This window comes from Staurois parvus, unplaced genomic scaffold (genome assembly GCF_062004578.1).
Source record: "Staurois parvus isolate SC_StPar_1 unplaced genomic scaffold, SC_StPar_1.0 ptg003022l, whole genome shotgun sequence".
Lineage (NCBI taxonomy): Eukaryota > Metazoa > Chordata > Amphibia > Anura > Ranidae > Staurois > Staurois parvus.
In genome coordinates, this window is record NW_028320818.1 from 26,684 (window position 1) to 45,337 (window position 18,654).

At 47.3% G+C, this 18,654-nt stretch overlaps 1 protein-coding gene across 1 annotated transcript in view; it reads left to right on the forward strand.

Annotated features, from left to right (window-relative positions):
• The window catches only part of LOC149428704 (uncharacterized), a 33,606-nt gene extending 15,270 nt beyond the window's left edge, over positions 1-18,336 (forward strand). Inside the window, exon 3 of the mRNA XM_089667098.1 lies at positions 12,491-18,336. Coding sequence (XP_089523224.1) covers positions 12,491-16,131 — 3,641 coding nt within the window. The 3' untranslated portion in view covers positions 16,132-18,336. The remainder of the gene's footprint in view (positions 1-12,490) is intronic.
• The last annotated feature ends 318 nt before the right edge of the window (positions 18,337-18,654 follow it).

An 18,654-nucleotide genomic window follows, 5' to 3' on the forward strand; every position in this document is an offset into this window, starting at 1 on the left:
ATAAAATTATTAAAACCCCAATAAAATTATTAATAAGTGTAAAATAAAATACACAAATAATTATAAATAATCATAAATATATAATAATGAACTCCCTAACCCTTAAAAAATACTTTATTATTAATAATAATACTGTAATAATATTTTTTTTTTTAAGTTAGGTTTAATTAATATATATTAATTTTATTAATGGTTCTTTTTATTTGTTTATTTTACATTTATTCTATTATAATAGTTATAAAATGTTTGGGTGTTTATTATTTTATTATTGTTAATAATTAAAAAAAATAATAAAAATAAATAAATAAATAAATATATATATATATATATATATATATATATATATATATATATATATATATATCAATATATTAAAAAAAAAAATTTTTTCAGGGTTAGGGAGTTAAGGTTAGGGGTTAATTATTTATTATTACATTTTGTTTTTCATTTATTAGTATTATTATTATTAATATTATTATTAATAATACCCTAACAAAAAAAAGTGGCTAAATGGTTAGCGCTGCCACCTGGCAGTACTTGGGTCATTTATTTATAATACATTTTATAATTATTCTATTATAATAATTATAAAAATGTTTGGGTGTTTATTATTTTATTATCATTGTTAATAATTAAAAAAAAAAAAAAAAAAAAAAATATATATATATATATATATATTAAGGTTAAGGGTTAATTATTTATTATTACATGTCTATTTGTTTTTTTTACTTATTTATGTATTGTACATTTTTTAACACCCAAATAAAAATAAACACCCAAATAAAAATGATTTATAATAAATAAAATTAATATGTAATAACCCCGAACTCTCACACTCTAAAAACAAATATAAAATTATTAAAACCCCAATAAAATTATTAATAAGTGTAAAATAAAATACACAAATAATTATAAATAATCATAAATATATAATAATGAACTCCCTAACCCTTAAAAAATACTTTATTATTAATAATACTGTAATAATATTTTTTTTTTTAAGTTAGGTTTAATTAATATATATTAATTTTATTAATGGTTATTTTTATTTGTTTATTTTACATTTATTCTATTATAATAGTTATAAAATGTTTGGGTGTTTATTATTTTATTATTGTTAATAATTAAAAAAAAAAATAAAAATAAATAAATATATATATATATATATATATATATATATATATATATATATTAAAAAAAATATTTTTTTCAGGGTTAGGGAGTTAAGGTTAGGGGTTAATTATTTATTATTACATTTTGTTTTTCATTTATTAGTATTATTATTATAATTAATATTATTATTAATAATACCCTAACAAAAAAAAGTGGCTAAATGGTTAGCGCTGCCACCTGGCAGTACTTGGGTCATTTATTTATAATACATTTTATAATTATTCTATTATAATAATTATAAAAATGTTTGGGTGTTTATTATTTTATTATCATTGTTAATAATTTAAAAAAAAAAAAAAAAAATATATATATATATATATATATATATATATTAAGGTTAAGGGTTAATTATTTATTATTACATATCTATTTGTTTTTTTTACTTATTTATGTATTTATTGTACATTTTTTTTTCATTTATTAGTATTATTATTATTAATACCCTAACAAAAAAAAAGTGGCTAAATGGTTAGCAGTACTCGGGTCATTTATCTATAAATAAATTTGTATTTTTTTTTTTTATTTTCAGGGTTCGGGAGTTAAGGTTGGGGGTTATTTATTATTACATATTTATTTAAGAATTTTATTTTTCTTGTTTGTGTGTTTATTTTACATTTTTATTTTTTCATTTATTAGTATTATTATTATTAATACCCTAACAAAAAAAAAAAGTGGCTAAATGGTTAGCAGTGCCGCCTGGAAGTACTCGGGTCGTTGGTTCGAATCCCAACCACAGCAACACCTGCCTGGAGTTTGCATGTTCTCCTTGGGCCTGTGTGGGTTTCCTCCGGGTACTCCGGTTTCCTCCCACACTCCAAAGACATGCTGGTAGGTGGCTCCTGTCTAAATTGTCCCTAATATGTGTATGTATGAATGTGAGTTAGGGACCTTAGATTGTGCGCTCCTCGGGGGCGGGGACTGATGCGAATGAACAATATATATGTAAAGTGCTGAGTAAATTAATGGCGCTATAGAAGGACCTGAAATAAATAGAAAAAGAAATAAAATCTTGATGGAAGCTTTACAAAAAAAAAACCACCTAACAACAAATGATGCGACATATAAAATATTTGTCTATTGGCTAATTGACGCTGTATGAAAACGCGCAAAAATTATGCGTCAAAACGTGCGAAAAGTGCTACGCTCCAGTGTGAATCCAGCCTTCGGGAACACACATCTGGAATCCAGTGACCCTCTGGTTGTTGGGTCTGCCCCATCGGAGAGCCCGGCGACCCTCTGGTTGTTGGGTCTTCCCCATTAGGGGGTCCGGCGACCCTCTGGTTGTCGGGTCTTCCCCATCAGAGGGTCCAGCGACCCTCTGGTTGTCGGGTCTTCCCCGTCGGAGAGTCCGGCGACCCTCTGGTTGTCGGGTCTTCCCCGTCGGAGAGTCCGGCGACCCTCTGGTTGTCGGGTCTTCCCCGTCGGAGAGTTCGGCGACCCTCTGGTTGTCGGGGTTTCCCCATCGGAGAGTCCGGCGACCCTCTGGTTGTCGGGGTTTCTCCATCGGAGAGTCCAGCGACCCTCTGGTTGTCGGGGTTTCTCCATCGGAAGGTCCGGCGACCCTCTGGTTGTTGGGTCTTCCCCATCGGAAGGTCCGGCGACCCTCTGGTTGTCGGGTCTTCCCCGTCGGAGGGTCCGGCGACCCTCTGGTTGTCGGGTCTTCCCCGTCGGAGGGTCCGGCGACCCTCTGGTTGTCGGGTCTTCCCCGTCGGAGGGTCCAGCGACCCTCTGGTTGTTGGGTTTCTCCATCAGACAGTCCAGCGACCCTCTGGTTGTTGGGTCTTCCCCATCGGAGAGTTCGGCGACCCTCTGGTTGTCGGGGTTTCCCCATCGGAGAGTCCGGCGACCCTCTGGTTGTCGGGGTTTCCCCGTCGGAGGGTCCGGCGACCCTCTGGTTGTCGGGGTTTCCCCGTTGGAGGGTCCGGCGACCCTCTGGTTGTCGAGGTTTCCCCGTCGGAGGGTCCGGCGACCCTGTGGTTGTCGGGGTTTCCCCGCCGGAGGGTCCGGCGACCCTCTGGTTGTCGGGGTTTCCCCGCCGGAGGGTCCGGCGACCCTCTGGTTGTCGGGGTTTCCCCGTCGGAGGGTCCGGCGACCCTCTGGTTGTCGGGGTTTCCCCGTCGGAGGGTCCGGCGACCCTCTGGTTGTCGGGGTTTCCCCGTCGGAGGGTCCGGCGACCCTCTGGTTGACGGGGTTTCCCCGTCGGAGGGTCCGGCGACCCTCTGGTTGTCGGGGTTTCCCCGTCGGAGGGTCCGGCGACCCTCTGGTTGTCGGGGTTTCCCCGTCGGAGGGTCCGGCGACCCTCTGGTTGACGGGGTTTCCCCGTCGGAGGGTCCGGCGACCCTCTGGTTGTCGGGGTTTCCCCGTCGGAGGGTCCGGCGACCCTCTGGTTGTCGGGGTCTTCCCCGTCGGAGGGTCCGGCGACCCTCTGGCTGTCGGGTCTGCCCCGTCGGAGAGTCTCTTGGCTCCATCAGGAGAGGCAGAGTCCCTTACTCCATTCACACAAGACGTGGCCAAAATCCCCCAATTCCTGGTGGATACCAATCGCAGAGGCTCTAAGGGCGCTCCCAATCTTGGATCTTTCCGGGACCTTAAACCAGGGACCCTCCCTGACTCCGGAGGCACCACCTTCTCCTGCTGTCCCCTCAGAGAGGTGATGGCGGCTCTCCTTGATGCAGTAAGCGCTACTTTGCATTTGGAGGAGCAGTCTGTTGTCTTCAGCATTTGGGTCTTTCAGAGCTCCAAAGACCTTTCCACTACACCTCTTTTCTAATGTGGAATGGCAGCACCCAGAAGGGGCCCCGGGCCCCACCTAAGAGCGAGTTGGAACTGTTCGGTTTTGGGAGGGAATATAGTAAATGGTGGTTTAGGGAGGCGTGCCATTCTGAAATGTCGGTGGTTTGTTCTTCCAAAGCAAGCACACTCACTGTATTCCATCGTTTCTCTCCCTCACTCAACTCATGTGACCCCCCCCCAGTTCTGGTAGAGAGGGGCAGGGGAGGGGCAATAGAAACCAATCAGCTTCCAGGTTTTATTGCCAAAACCTAATTGAACAAGCTGACGTTCGAAGCTGATTGGCTCCCATTCATGGCTGCACCAGATTCTGAGTGCTCCAGTTTTAGTAAATCTCCCCCATTGTGTCTTCAGACTTACAGCTGATACCATGATCAAGGATTTCACGGGAGGCCAGAGCATGCACCTGCTTTGAAGTAAGAGGTCCAAGGAGAGGTTGGCTCAGTCCCACCCTTATCCTTCATCTACTCCTGCAGTAGGTGCTTGTGGACTCCTAGGACCTGGCTCTCGGCTCACAAGGCTACAAGTCAAAAACCTACTGAACCCCATGGAGAACCTTCTGCATGATGGACCCCTAGGTCTACAAGGGGACTGATTTTTGAATCTTGGTGGGTTCTTGAGTAATTTTGCTCTTCATGCACTCAGGTAGAGAGGATTCACAGGTAATCCTTTGCCTCTTCTGGCACTCTCTTCGGCTGCTCTCTCCTAGCTTGTCTAGATTGATGCACCTTTTCTGGTCACCTTGGGTTTATTTTACCCCCGGACCCTGTTCTTGTATCAGCTCCATCTTTGTAGAAGTTCTCTCATCTGGGTTACTACTCTCTTCCAGACCCCCTGGCCTTTGGGCACGAAAGGCTCTCTGTGGTACCTAGTACCCCTCAGTGTTCACCTTCTCCAAAGGGACCCTCTGACTTACTAGGTCACTAGGGCATAGCTTTGACGTTTCCTCACCCGAATACGAATCTGAGTCCTCCTTGTCAGGCAGGCACACCTAATGCTTCTAAGAACTTTGACCCTTGTGTTCAGCCAAGTGCCTTTTCCTGGCAGCCCACTGTAGGATCATCAGATGGCTTCTGGCGATGTGACTAGGTGTTATGAGTCTTAGTGGACAACACCTCCCAGAAGGGCTTAATGCCTGCAAGATCCAGCCAGATCAGGTTTCAGAGTTGGAAACTGTCACCTGTAGGCAAGGGTACCCAACATTGATCCTTGCTGTAAAGGTCCACAGCGTGTTTACCTTCAGGCCTCTTGTCATCAGACAGAGTTCCCCCTCTCTCCACCTTTGCAGAAGCTTTGGAGGACCCTCATCTCAGAGATGTCTCCTTTTCTCCCAACTGTTCTCAGTCTACTTTGACTGCCTTCTTTGCTGTTGCATACCACGTTTCTGAGCAGTCTGAGTCTGCTTGTATGGACCAGATGGTCACTGGTGTGGTCATTCAGCCTCTTTATTGCGTGGCTGGTAATGATTCTTCTGCCCATGTCCATCGGGTGTCTCTCACTGGAGAATTATCTTTGTGGATTCTTTTTCAGCTTCCAGAACTGGTGGTTCCTTCTGCGTCATTGGATCCCACCTCTCAGGCAGGTTTCATGTTTTGGATGCCTTCTAGGTGTTGGTTGTGTCTTTACCACCAAGAAGGAATGTGAGTCCTTCCTGTGGCTGGAAAAGTACTCTGGATTCTGCACTGGATGTTTCTAGGAGTTTCAGATTCACTCGCATTGACCACTTTAAGCACAGTCTTTTGGAAATTGGTTCCTCTCATCAGGTAGCCTCGGATTATGGGGGAGGGATTCATGCACCTAGGTGGGTCTCAGACTCTGTGTGGCAGGTGAAGTTCTCTGTTGGAGGACCCAGTGCCTCCCCAGATTGTCCGTAGGCAGAACACACTAGTCTGCTGACAGGAACAGGGAATGCCTTATGATTTGGGGGATCAGTCCACCTGGGTTTAGGTTCTTCTTCCTTGGCTGATTTACAGCCTCAAAAAGAAGATCCTTTAAACCCTATTCCTGGGTTTTCCTTCAACAAGGCAAATGTTCTTCCCTGATTCCTCTCCCTCGCCCCATGAACATTGACTCTCTTTGCTGGATCTGGGGGGATCAGAAATATTGTAGACCTATGGATTGAGATTAGAGAAAGTTAGGTTCTGCTTTAGCAGGATCTCTCTGGGGTTGCCCAGAGACACCTAGAGCAGTGGTTCTCAACCTTTCTAATGCCGCGACCCCTTAATACAGTTCCTCATGTTGTGGTGACCCCCAACCATAAAATTATTTTCGTTGCTACTTCATAACTGTAATTTTGCAGTGGGAGGAATAGTGCCCCATCATTGGTGTCAGTGGGAGGAATAGTGCCCCATCGTTGGTATCAGTGGGAGGAATAGTGCCCCATCATTGGTGTCAGTGGGAGGAATAGTGCCCCATCATTGGTGTCAGTGGGAGGAATAGTGCCCCATCATTGGTGTCAGTGGGAGGAATAGTGCCCCATCATTGGTGTCAGTGGGAGGAATAGTGCCCCATCATTGGTGTCAGTGGGAGGAATAGTGTCCCATCGTTGATATCAGTGGGGGGAATAGTGCCCCATCATTGGTGTCAGTGGGAGGAATAGTGCCCCATCATTGGTGTCAGTGGGAGGAATAGTGCCCCATCACTGATGTCAGTGGGATGAATAGTGTCCCATCGTTGATATCAGTGGGGGGAATAGTGCCCCATCATTGGTGTCAGTGGGAGGACTAGCGCCCCATCACTGATGTCAGTGGGATGAATAGTGTCCCATCATTGGTATCAGTGGGATGAATAGTGTCCCATCATTGGTGTCAGTGGGAGGAATAGTGCCCCATCATTGGTATCAGTGGGATGAATAGTGTCCCATCATTGGTATCAGTGGGAGGAATAGCACCCCATCATTGGTGTCAGTGGGAGGAATAGCGCCCCATCATTGGTATCAGTGGGAGGAATAGTGTCCCATCGTTGGTATCAGTGGGAGGAATAGCGCCCCATCATTGGTGTCAGTGGGAGGAATAGCGTCCCATCATTGGTGTCAGTGGGAGGAATAGTGTCCCATCATTGGTGTCAGTGGGAGGAATAGTGTCCCATCGTTGGTATCAGTGGGAGGAATAGTGCCCCATCATTGGCGTCAGTGGGAGGAATAGTGCCCCATCATTGGCATCAGTGGGAGGAATAGTGCCCCATCATTGGTGTCAGTGGGAGGAATAGTGCCCCATCGTGGGTGTCAGTGGGGGGAGGAATAGTGCCCCATCGTGGGTGTCAGTGGGGGGAGGAATAGTGCCCCATCGTTGGTGTCAGTGGGGGGAGGAATAGTGCCCCATCGTTGGTGTCAGTGGGAGGAATAGTGCCCCATCGTTGGTGTCAGTGGGGGGAGGAATAGTGCCCAATCGTTGGTGTCGGTGGGGGGAGGAATAGTGCCCCATCGTTGGTGTCAGTGAGGGGAGGAATAGTGCCCCATCGTTGGTGTCAGTGGGGGGAGGAATAGTGCCCCATCGTTGGTGTCAGTGGGGGGAGGAATAGTGCCCCATCGTTGATGTCAGTGAGGGGAGGAATAGTGTCTCATCGTTGGTGTCAGTGGGGGGAGGAATAGTGCCCCATCGTTGGTGTCAGTGGGAGGAGGAATAGTGCCCCATCGTTGGTGTCAGTGGGAGGAATAGTGCCCCATCATTGGTATCAGTGGGAGGAATAGTGCCCCATCATTGGTATCAGTGGGAGGAATAGTGCCCCATCATTGGTGTCAGTGGGAGGAATAGTGCCCCATCATTGGTGTCAGTGGGAGGAATAGTGCCCCATCATTGGTTTCAGTAAGAGGAATAGTGCCCCATCATTGGTGTCAGTGGGAGGAATAGTGCCCCATCATTGGTGTCAGTGGGAGGAATAGTGCCCCATCATTGGTGTCAGTGGGAGGAATAGTGCCCCATCGTTGGTGTCAGTGGGAGGAATAGTGCCCCATCGTTGGTGTCAGTGGGAGGAATAGTGCCCCATCGTTGGTGTCAGTGGGGGGAGGAATAGTGCCCCATCGTTGGTATTAGTGACACAAATGATGGGGCACTATCCCTCCCACTGACACCAATGATACTTACCTTGCTGACTCCTGCTCCAGCCTGGGCTCGCTCTCTCCCTCTCCCATCTACAACCTGCATACCTGGCTGCAGCAGCAAAATTTGCACTTCCCTGTCAGCTGTCTTCCTTCTCTGGCCTCTCTCTTCACTCGTTCCTGCAGCTCCCTCGATCTTCTTCGATCTACGCGCGCTGCCGCTCGGCTCCTCCTCTCCAAGCTCCACCTCCTCGCCGGTGATTGGCCGCCTGTGTGCCTCTCCTGAGCTACAGTTCCGGTGGCCAATCAGCGGCGAGGAGGCGGTGACAGGGGCAGCATATCATCCCGCCCACACATCACCGGAGACAGGAGCGGTGTCTGGGTTCCTAAGACCATCGGAAATATGTGTTTTCCGATGGTCTTAGGCGACCCCTGTGAAATGGTCGTTCGACCCCCAAAGGGGTTGCGACCCCCAGGTTGAGAACCGCTGAACTAGAGGAAGAAGTTAGATTCATCTGGTTGTTCCCATCTTGCCAGTCTGAGACTGAGGTCTACCTCTATTCCACTGCCTACTCCTGCTGGGGGTGCTTCCATGTGCTCTACTCCTTTTAGCTATGATGACTTCATGGGATTGAAACTGCTAAGTTCTCTGGCACTTCTAGGAGTCACCACACTGTTGTAGGTTGCTGTGATTTCGGGGATTCCCTGGTAGGTCTAAGTTGACCAGACTTTCTCTTTAGAGACAGAGTTCTCCTCCCTTGATCCTAGTAGGTCAAGGGTGGAAAGGCTTAAGGAAGGGCCTTTCCCCATAGATTGGCCGGTCTTCTCAGCAGAACCTGTTTTTACTTGCTAGGTCTGTTCCTTGTTGACCACATCAGGTTGTAGGTCTTTTTTCTCTATATAGCAATTAGTTCAATTAGCTGTTCCACCTGTTTTTGGTGTGTTCTGGTCGATGAGCTTCTTGCTTACTCACGGTTTTTAGTGTTCTCTTCCACGTGGAGCCATTCTGGAGGTGGCTTTCTCCATGTCAGTCATGAGCTTCTAATTTGTTTTTATGTCCCCCCTCTGGCCATGTTGGCAGGTTACCCTGTCTGAAAGGGGGCTCGGCCTCCTTTGGTAACTTCTTCCTTCCTTCCTTCTTTCCTCATTTATTTCAGGTACTTATATAGCGCTGTCAATTTACACAGCGCTTTACATTATATATATATATTGTACATTCACATCAGTCCCCGCCCCCGAGGGGCGTACAGTCTAAAGTCCCTAACGTACATTCATACATACACATATTAGGGCCAATTTGGACAGGAATCAATTCACCTCCCAGCATGTCTTTGGAGTGTGGAAGGAAACCGGAGTACCTGGAGGAAACCCACGCAAGCACAGGGAGAACATGCAAACTCCATGCAGGAGATACCATGGTCGGGAATCGAACCCATAACCCACTTACTACAAGGCAGATGTGCTAACCATTAAGCCACTGCTTTTTTCCTCCTCCTATTTTCCCTTTTTCCTTCTCCTTCGTTTCTTCCTTCTCCTTCGTTTCTTCCTTCTCCTTCGTTTCTTCCTTCTCCTTCGTTTCTTCCTTCTCCTTCGTTTCTTCCTTCTCCTTCGTTTCTTCCTTCTCCTTCGTTTCTTCCTTCTCCTTCCCTTCCCTCCTTCCCTTCCCTCCTTTCCTTCCTTCCTTCTCCTTCCTTCCTTCTCCTTCCTTCCTTCCTTCTCCTTCCTTCCTTCTCCTTCCTTCCTTCTCCTTCCTTCCTTCTCCTTCCTTCCTTCCTTCTCCTTTCTTCCTTCTCCTTTCTTCCTTCTCCTTTCTTCCTTCTCCTTTCTTCCTTCCTTCCTTCCTTCCTCTTCCTTCCTTCCTCCTTCCTCCCTTCCTCCTTCCTCCCTTCCTCCTTCCTCCCTTCCTCCTTCCTCCCTTCCTCCTTCCTCCCTCCCTCCTTCCTCCCTCCCTCCTTCCTCCCTCCCTCCTTCTTTCCTCCTCCCTTCCTCCTTCCTCCCTTCCTCCTTCCTCCCTTCCTCCTTCCTCCCTTCCTCCTTCCTCCCTTTCTCCTTCCTCCCTTCCTCCTTCTTTCCTCCTTCCTCCCTCCCTCCCTCCTTCTTTCCTCCTTCCTCCCTCCCTCCCTCCTTCTTTCCTCCTTCCTCCCTCCCTCACTCCTTCTTTCCTCCTTCTTTCCTCCTTCCTCCCTCCCTCCCTCCTTCCTCCTTCTTTCCTCCTTCCTCTTCCTCCTTTCCTCCTCCTTCTTCATTCTTCTTCACCTGTTAGTGGTTGTTGCTGACTTACCCTTCCATTGAGCTGCTTTTAGACAACATGACAATATCTGGACTTCTGTGTCCCTCAATATATGAGGAAGAAAATGAGATTTTTGTATTAACCCTAAAATTTGTTTATTGGAGTCCATTGAGGTCCACACATGTCCCACCCCTCTATGTTGGATTCATACTCTTGGTGCTGCTTGCTGCAAACCGAGGCCTGCTTAGCAGAGGAGAGATTATCCTGGGCCGGCCTACAATTTTTTTTGTTTGCTAGTGTCCGATGCTCCTGTAGGTAGCAGTGTAACCCAACAGTATCTGAATTCCTGTCTCCTTCAATGGACTCCAAATAAACGGTTTTCAGGATGAGTACAAAAATCCTTCATTTGTAGTGTTGGTAGGGTTAGAACCTCTGGCGGGTTTATTTTGCCGTCTGTCTCGGCTGGGGGAGATTTCACCCTCTTTGTCCTGGTGACCTGAAACAGAAAGTGGTGGGAAATACAAAATTTTGATTTGTCACCAGGATAAAAAGTGGAACTCTTCCTATGGGGACACCTTTTCTGGTGGCAGTTATCGTAGAGGACACTTGTTCTGGTGGCAGTTATCTTAGAGGACACCTGTTCTGGTGGCAGTTATCTTAGAGGACACCTTTGCTGGTGGCAGTTATCTTAGAGGACACCTTTGCTGGTGGCAGTTATCGTAGAGGACACTTGTTCTGGTGGCAGTTATCTTAGAGGACACTTGTTCTGGTGGCAGTTATCTTAGAGGACACCTGTTCTGGTGGCAGTTATCTTAGAGGACACTTGTTCTGGTGGCAGTTATCTTAGAGGACACCTGTTCTGGTGGCAGTTATCTTAGAGGACACCTGTTCTGGTGGCAGTTATCTCAGAGGACACCTGTTCTGGTGGCAGTTATCTTAGAGGACACCTGTTCTGGTGGCAGTTATCTTAGAGGACACCTTTGCTGGTGGCAGTTATCTTAGAGGACACCTTTGCTGGTGGCAGTTATCTTAGAGGACACCTTTGCTGGTGGCAGTTATCTTAGAGGACACCTTTGCTGGTGGCAGTTATCTTAGAGGACACCTTTGCTGGTGGCAGTTATCTTAGAGGACACCTTTGCTGGTGGCAGTTATCTTAGAGGACACCTTTGCTGGTGGCAGTTATCTTAGAGGACACCTTTGCTGGTGGCAGTTATCTTAGAGGACACCTTTGCTGGTGGCAGTTATCTTAGAGGACACCTTTGCTGGTGGCAGTTATCTTAGAGGACACCTGTTCTGGTGGCAGTTATCTTAGAGGACACCTGTTCTGGTGGCAGTTATCTTAGAAGACACCTGTTCTGGTGGCAGTTATCTTAGAGGACACTTGTTCTGGTGGCAGTTATCTTAGGGACACCTGTTCTGGTGGCAGTTATCTTAGAGGACACCTGTTCTGGTGGCAGTTATCTTAGAGGACACCTGTTCTGGTGGCAGTTATCTTAGAGGACACCTGTTCTGGTGGCAGTTATCTTAGAGGACACCTGTTCTGGTGGCAGTTATCTTAGAGGACACCTGTTCTGGTGGCAGTTATCTTAGAGGACACCTGTTCTGGTGGCAGTTATCTTAGAAGACACCTGTTCTGGTGGCAGTTATCTTAGAGGACACTTGTTCTGGTGGCAGTTATCTTAGGGACACCTGTTCTGGTGGCAGTTATCTTAGAGGACACCTGTTCTGGTGGCAGTTATCTTAGAGGACACCTGTTCTGGTGGCAGTTATCTTAGAGGACACCTTTGCTGGTGGCAGTTATCTTAGAGGACACTTGTTCTGGTGGCAGTTATCTTAGAGGACACTTGTTCTGGTGGTAGTTATCTTAGAGGACACCTGTTCTGGTGGCAGTTATCTTAGAGGACACCTTTGCTGGTGGCAGTTATCTTAGAGGACACCTTTGCTGGTGGCAGTTATCTTAGAGGACACCTTTGCTGGTGGCAGTTATCTTAGAGGACACCTTTGCTGGTGGCAGTTATCTTAGAGGACAACTCCTTCACTATGGAGATGTTTCCTCTCACTTCCTGTTGTGCATATAGGACGGGAAGCGAAGTCAAATTCCCTCATTAGAACTTAGATGGCAAAAAAACATCTGACAGGGGTAACTATTCGCTTCTGTTTTCAAAATGGGGAAAAAAACTAAAATTTTTGTTTTTAGATCTTTATTTTGTGGCCTTCATGTTCGTGGATAACAATTCTCCTTTCCATATCTCTCCTGACAGATGGACCTCTTAAGAGAGAAGCCGGAGATGGATGTGATCATCTGGGTCTTGGGGAAATGCTTCATGGTGAAGATCTGGCCGGTGACCTCCTGCCGTCGGGAATAAAGGTGGAAGAGGAGATGCCGGAATTCCCTCTTCTTAACATCTCATATGATGTGACCCCCGAAGAAAAACCTCATATCTGTTGTCACTGCGGGAAAAACTTCAGCTGCTACCAAACAGTTGAGAGGCATCAAAGTTGCTGCAAGATGAAGAGACCCCAATGGAGCTCTCTATGTAACTCTACACAGAACACCGACCTGCTGAAACACAAGAATACCCAGCCTCCTCAGGGGCAGTCCTCTCTGCTCAGCCACCAGCGGGCTCCTAATATGAATAGGCCTTACAAGTGCCCACTGTGCCATAAAACGTACACTCAGAGGTCCACCTTAACGAAGCATCTCAGGACACACACCGGGCACAGGCCTTATCCATGTACCGTCTGCGGCAAGTCCTTCATTCAGAACTCGGACCTGGTGAAACACCATCGTACCCACACAGGGGAAAAACCTTACAGCTGCTCCATTTGCGATAAACGGTTTGCGGAAAGTTCCTCTTTGATGAAACACAAGAGGACGCACAGCGGCGACCGCCCTTACCGCTGCGCTGAGTGTCCGAAAAGCTTCACCTCCAAAACCGTCCTCCTTAGACATATGGAAGTTCATAAAAAGGTCTCCAACAATGCGCGGAGCAGAGCAGAACCTACCAAGTGCAAGCAAGAAGAAATTCACCCAAAAGATTCTCCTTTCAGTTGCGCTCGTTGCGGAAAGTCTTTCAGGCATCGGACGTCATTTGTTCGGCACCAACAGGTGCACTCGAGGCAGAGATCCTTCCAGTGTCCGCAGTGTGAGAAGGCCTTTATCCAGAACTCTGACCTGAAGAAGCATATGTGGACCCACTCTGGAGAGCGGCCTTTCCGGTGCCAGGAGTGCCACAAAGGCTTCATTCAGAGGTCAGACCTGGTGAAACATCTTCGGACGCACACGGGGGAACGTCCCTATCGGTGCGCGCTTTGCCAGAAGACCTTCACCGAAAGGTCGGCTTTATCCAAACACCAGAAGGTCCATAGCAAAGATAAACCCTACAAGTGTACGGAGTGCGGGAAAGGTTTCACTCAAAGGTCGACTCTAATATTACATCAGAGGAGCCACAACGGAGAGCGGCCATTTATGTGTCTTCAGTGCAATCAGCGCTTCATACAGAAGTCGGACCTTCTGAAACACCAGAGGGTCCACTTTAGACAACAGAGCTCAGCGGATGGGCTTTCCCTCTCTTACGAATGTGTCGAGTGTGGTCAGTCCTTCATGCAGTTGTCGAGGTTTTTGAAGCATAAAAAGTTGCACTGCAATGACCAGCTCTTTCGGTGCCAAGACTGCAACATTACCTTTATTCAGAAGGCCACATATTTGAGACATTGCCAGAGCCACCATTCAGCGAGACGCCATTGTTGCGTCTTGTGCCAAAAGAGTTTCGAACAGAAAAGCGACCTCCAGAAACACTGGAGAACTCACGATGGACAGAGCCCTTACTCGTGCCAGCACTGTGATAAGACCTTCACAGAGAGGTCAGCTATAATTAAACACATCAGATGCCACACGGGGGAAAGGGCGTTCCAGTGCAACATCTGCGACAAAGCCTTCATCCATCGGTCTTCCTTAAACAAGCACATGAGGACTCACTTGGTGCAAAAACCTTATTCCTGTGACCAGTGCAGTAAAAGCTTCATCCAAAACTCCGACTTGGTCAAACACCAAAGAATTCACAGCGGAGAGAAACCTTATCACTGCCCGGAATGTAATAAAAGGTTCACGGAAGGCTCGTCGCTGGCAAAACATCGCAGAACTCATGCAGTGCAGAGGCCGTACCACTGTCCGCATTGTAAAAGAACCTTCAAGCAAAGTTTGGATTTGGTCAAGCACCTCGAGGTCCACTCTACAGAGACCCCACCTGCTGCTACCGCCTTCCATGAGATTGTCCTCGTAGACCCTGTTAACCCGAACAACGCTGAGCAGAAGGGTCTCCCGCACCAGTGCCCAGAATGCGCCAAAACCTTCCCCCACAAAACCAGCCTTCGAAAACATCTCCGAACTCACAACGCCGAGAAACAGTACTTGTGTGACAGGTGCCCCAAGAGCTTCTTTCAGACTTCCGATTTGGTGAAACATCTTCGAACCCACACGGGGGTTCGGCCATACCAATGTACGGAGTGTAACAAGGGTTTCATCCAGAGGTCGGACCTGGTGAAGCACCAAAGGATTCACTCCGGTGAAAAGCCTTTCCATTGTCCTGAATGTTACAAGAGCTTTACCGAGGCGTCCTCGTTGGCCAAACACCGGAGGATCCACAACAGAGTTCAGCCCTTTTCGTGCAGCGAGTGCGGAAAGGGCTTTAGCTGCAGCTCAAACCTTCATAGACACCTGAAGGGGCACAATGTCCAAAAACAGCAGACCTCCGATTTTTTAGAAGAGATTTCCATCATTACAGTTGGCCACGATGAGAAGGTCGGTCTACCGTCGTCCAAGGAGAAAGCAGACATTAGCAGAGAGAGGTTGTTTCCATGCAGCGAGTGTGGGAAGACCTTTGGCCACCGGTCGGTGCTCGTTAAACATTTACGTATTCATACAGGGGAACGCCCTTACGTCTGTAACGTGTGCGAAAAAGGCTTCATCCAGAAGTCGGATCTCGTAAAACATTATCGCACGCACACGGGCGAACGCCCGTATAGCTGCAGTGTCTGCGGTAGAAGCTTCATTGAGAAGTCCAGCTTGGCTAAACACCAGCAGAAGCACCTTACAGCTCCCGGGACTGAAATGGAGGGAAGCTCTCTTCCTGTTCCCTCAAATCTGCACCAGCCAATCACGTATTGGGGAGAATCTGAGGACGACCCCAGAAGTTTGGTACCAAAGCTCCACGTGGGTTCTGCGGTGGCCAGGCCTCTTAGCAGTTTGAAGAGCATCCTCTCATCTTCGGCAGAACGCAAGGCATCAGTCGCAAAGACGAAGGTGTACGCTTGCCCGCACTGCGACCAAACGTTCACCGACAACTCCGCTTTCCGGGTCCACAGAGCCACTCACAGAGCACAGCAGCCGCATACTTGTACCGTATGCGGGAAGGTGGTCAGTCAGCGGTCAGCTCTGGTCAAACACATGCGATCGCACACCGGCGACAAGCCTTACCGCTGCCCCATCTGTCAGAAGGGGTTCATCCAGAACTCCGACCTGGCGAAGCACATCAGAACCCACACGGGCGAAAAACCCTACAAATGTGACTTCTGCGACAAACGGTTCATCGACCGCTCGGCGGTCGTCAAACACTCGAGGACGCACAGCGGGGAGCGGCCGTACAAGTGTGAAGAGTGTGCGAGAGGGTTTGTACAGAAGTCAGACTTGGTGAAGCACTTGAGGACACACACGGGAGAATGCCCGTATTTCTGCCGGTTATGCGGGAAGACCTTTAGGTCCCATTCTGCTTCTCTGAAGCACCAACGTGTGTGCAATATGGCCGTCAAGGAGGACAGCCCACTGCTCTATACTTCTGGGGTGTCCTACGCTGACCATGCCCCTCCAGACACTTTGTACCATTTAGAGAATTATCAGCTTTGATAACCTTCGGCCTTGTGCCCACCTAATGGACTTCTACTCATATTTATGGTCTTCAAGGCTGTGAATTGCACAATCGGGGCAGAAAATCTCGTTTCATAGCACTTTTGACACCATCCTGAGGGCACCAGATAGTTCCGCACTGCGGCAAGAGCAAGCGTAGGGTAGTTCCACTTCATTCATGATGGTTTCCATTTATCCCGGTCACAGTAGGGAAGAAAAAATTCCAGAAAGAGATGAGAGGACTTTCATTCTATCCCCCACAATGGATACATAGCCATAGGTTATACCCAAAGTCTTTGTATTGTCTACAAGTGGACATCCGCTGCCCCTGAAATTACAAATATATAAAAACGGCTAAAACACCATAAATATATACAGGGAGATACAAAGAAGGGTGTTAGAAATCAATACGGGCTACGCGTTTCGATTCTTCAATACCCTGTACTCCTTGAATGAACAAATTACACTTGTGCTGAAATATCAAATAGATACACAGGATGGAACCGAGATAACAAGATCCAACCAAAGAAGCACACAATCAAGAAACCGTCCAAGAGAACGGAAAGACGAAACAAAATTGGGCGGGAACTCAGCATATGGACCCCCTAACCCCTCCCTATTATCTTGGCTCCATCATGTATCTCTTTGATTCCTATTTCAGCACAAGAATATCAATCATAGTTATACAGACCTATACAAAAAAAGGATGTTAGAAATAGTCTACGCGTTTCGATTCTTCAATACCCAGTACTCCTTGAATGAAGAAATTACATTTGTGCTGAAATATCAAAACCAATGTCTTTGTATTGTCTACAAGTGGACATCAGCTGCCCCTAAAATGACAAATATATAAAAATGGCTAAAACACCATAAATATACCAAGAAGGGTGTTAGAAATCTCTACGGGCTACGCGTTTCGTGGAGAACTCGGCTTCCTCAGGACCCTGTATGCCTTGTGCTGAAATATCAAACAAATCGATACACGGGATGGAACCGAGATAACAAATATACAACCAATAACAGCCAAAGAAGCACACAATCAAGAAACCGTCCAAGAGAGAAGATAGATGGGGGGGAAAAAATTGGGCGGGAACTCTGCATATGAACCCCCTACCCCTCCCTATTGGTTCCATCATGTATCTTTTTGATTTATATTTCAGCACAAAAATATCAATCATAGTTATACAAGCGTATACCAAAAAGGATGTTAGAAATAGTCTACGCGTTTCGACTCTTCAATACCCTGTACTCCCTGAAGGAAGAAATTACACTTGTGCTGAAATATCAAAACCAAAATCTTTGTATTGTCTACAAGTAGACATCAGCTGACCCAAAAATTACAAATATATAATGGCTAAAACACCATAAATATACAAAGAAGGGTGTTAGAAACCTATACGGGCTACGCGTTTCGTGGAGAACTCGGCTTCCTCAGGACCCTGTATGCCTTGTGCTGAAATATCAAACAAATCGATACACGGGATGGAACCGAGATAACAAATATACAACCAATAACAGCCAAAGAAGCACACAATCAAGAAACCGTCCAAGAGAGAAGATAGATGGGGGGGAAAAAATTGGGTGGGAACTCTGCATATGGACCCCCTACCCCTCCCTATTGGTTCCATCATGTATCTTTTTGATTTACCGTATTTGCCGGCGTATAAGACGACCCCCCTACTTTTCCTGCTAAAATGTAGTGTTTGGGCTATACTCGCCGTATAAGACTACCCCTCTTCCAATGCACACCAGTGGGAGGAATAGCGCCCCATCATTGGTGTCAGTGGGAGGAATAGCGCCCCATCATTGGTGTCAGTGGGAGGAATAGTGCCCCATCATTGGTATCAGTGGGAGGAATAGTGCCCCATCATTGGTATCAGTGGGGGGAATAGGTGCCCCATCATTGGTATCAGTGGGAGGAATAGGTGCCCCATCATTGGTATCAGTGGCAGGAATGGTGCCCCATCATTGGTATCAGTGGCAGGAATGGTGCCCCATCATTGGTGTCAGTGGGAGGAATAGTGCCCCATCATTGGTGTCAGTGGGAGGAATGGTGTCCCATCATTGGTGTCAGTGAGGGGTGGAATAGTGCCCCATCATTGGTGTCAGTGGGGGGAGGAATAGTGCCCCATCGTTGGTGTCAGTGGGGGGGGAATAGTGCCCCATCGTTGGTGTCAGTGGGGGGGAGGAATAGTGCCCCATCATTGGTGTCAGTGGGGGGGAGGAATAGTGCCCCATCGTTGGTATCAGTGGAAGGAATAGTGCCCCATCATTGGTATCAGTGACACCAATGATGGGGCACTATTCCTCCCACTGAGACTTGCTGACCCTGTTCTCGTATGGTGCTGCTGCAGCCAGCATATGTGGTTGCAGCAGCACCTCTACACAGAGCACTTACCTGCTGCTCCGGCACTCAATTTTCGCGGGGCCGCTCGGCTCCGCCCCCTCGCCGGTGATTGGCCGCCTGTGTGCCTTTCCTGAGCTACAGTTCTGGCGGCCAATCACCGGTGAGGAGGCGGAGCC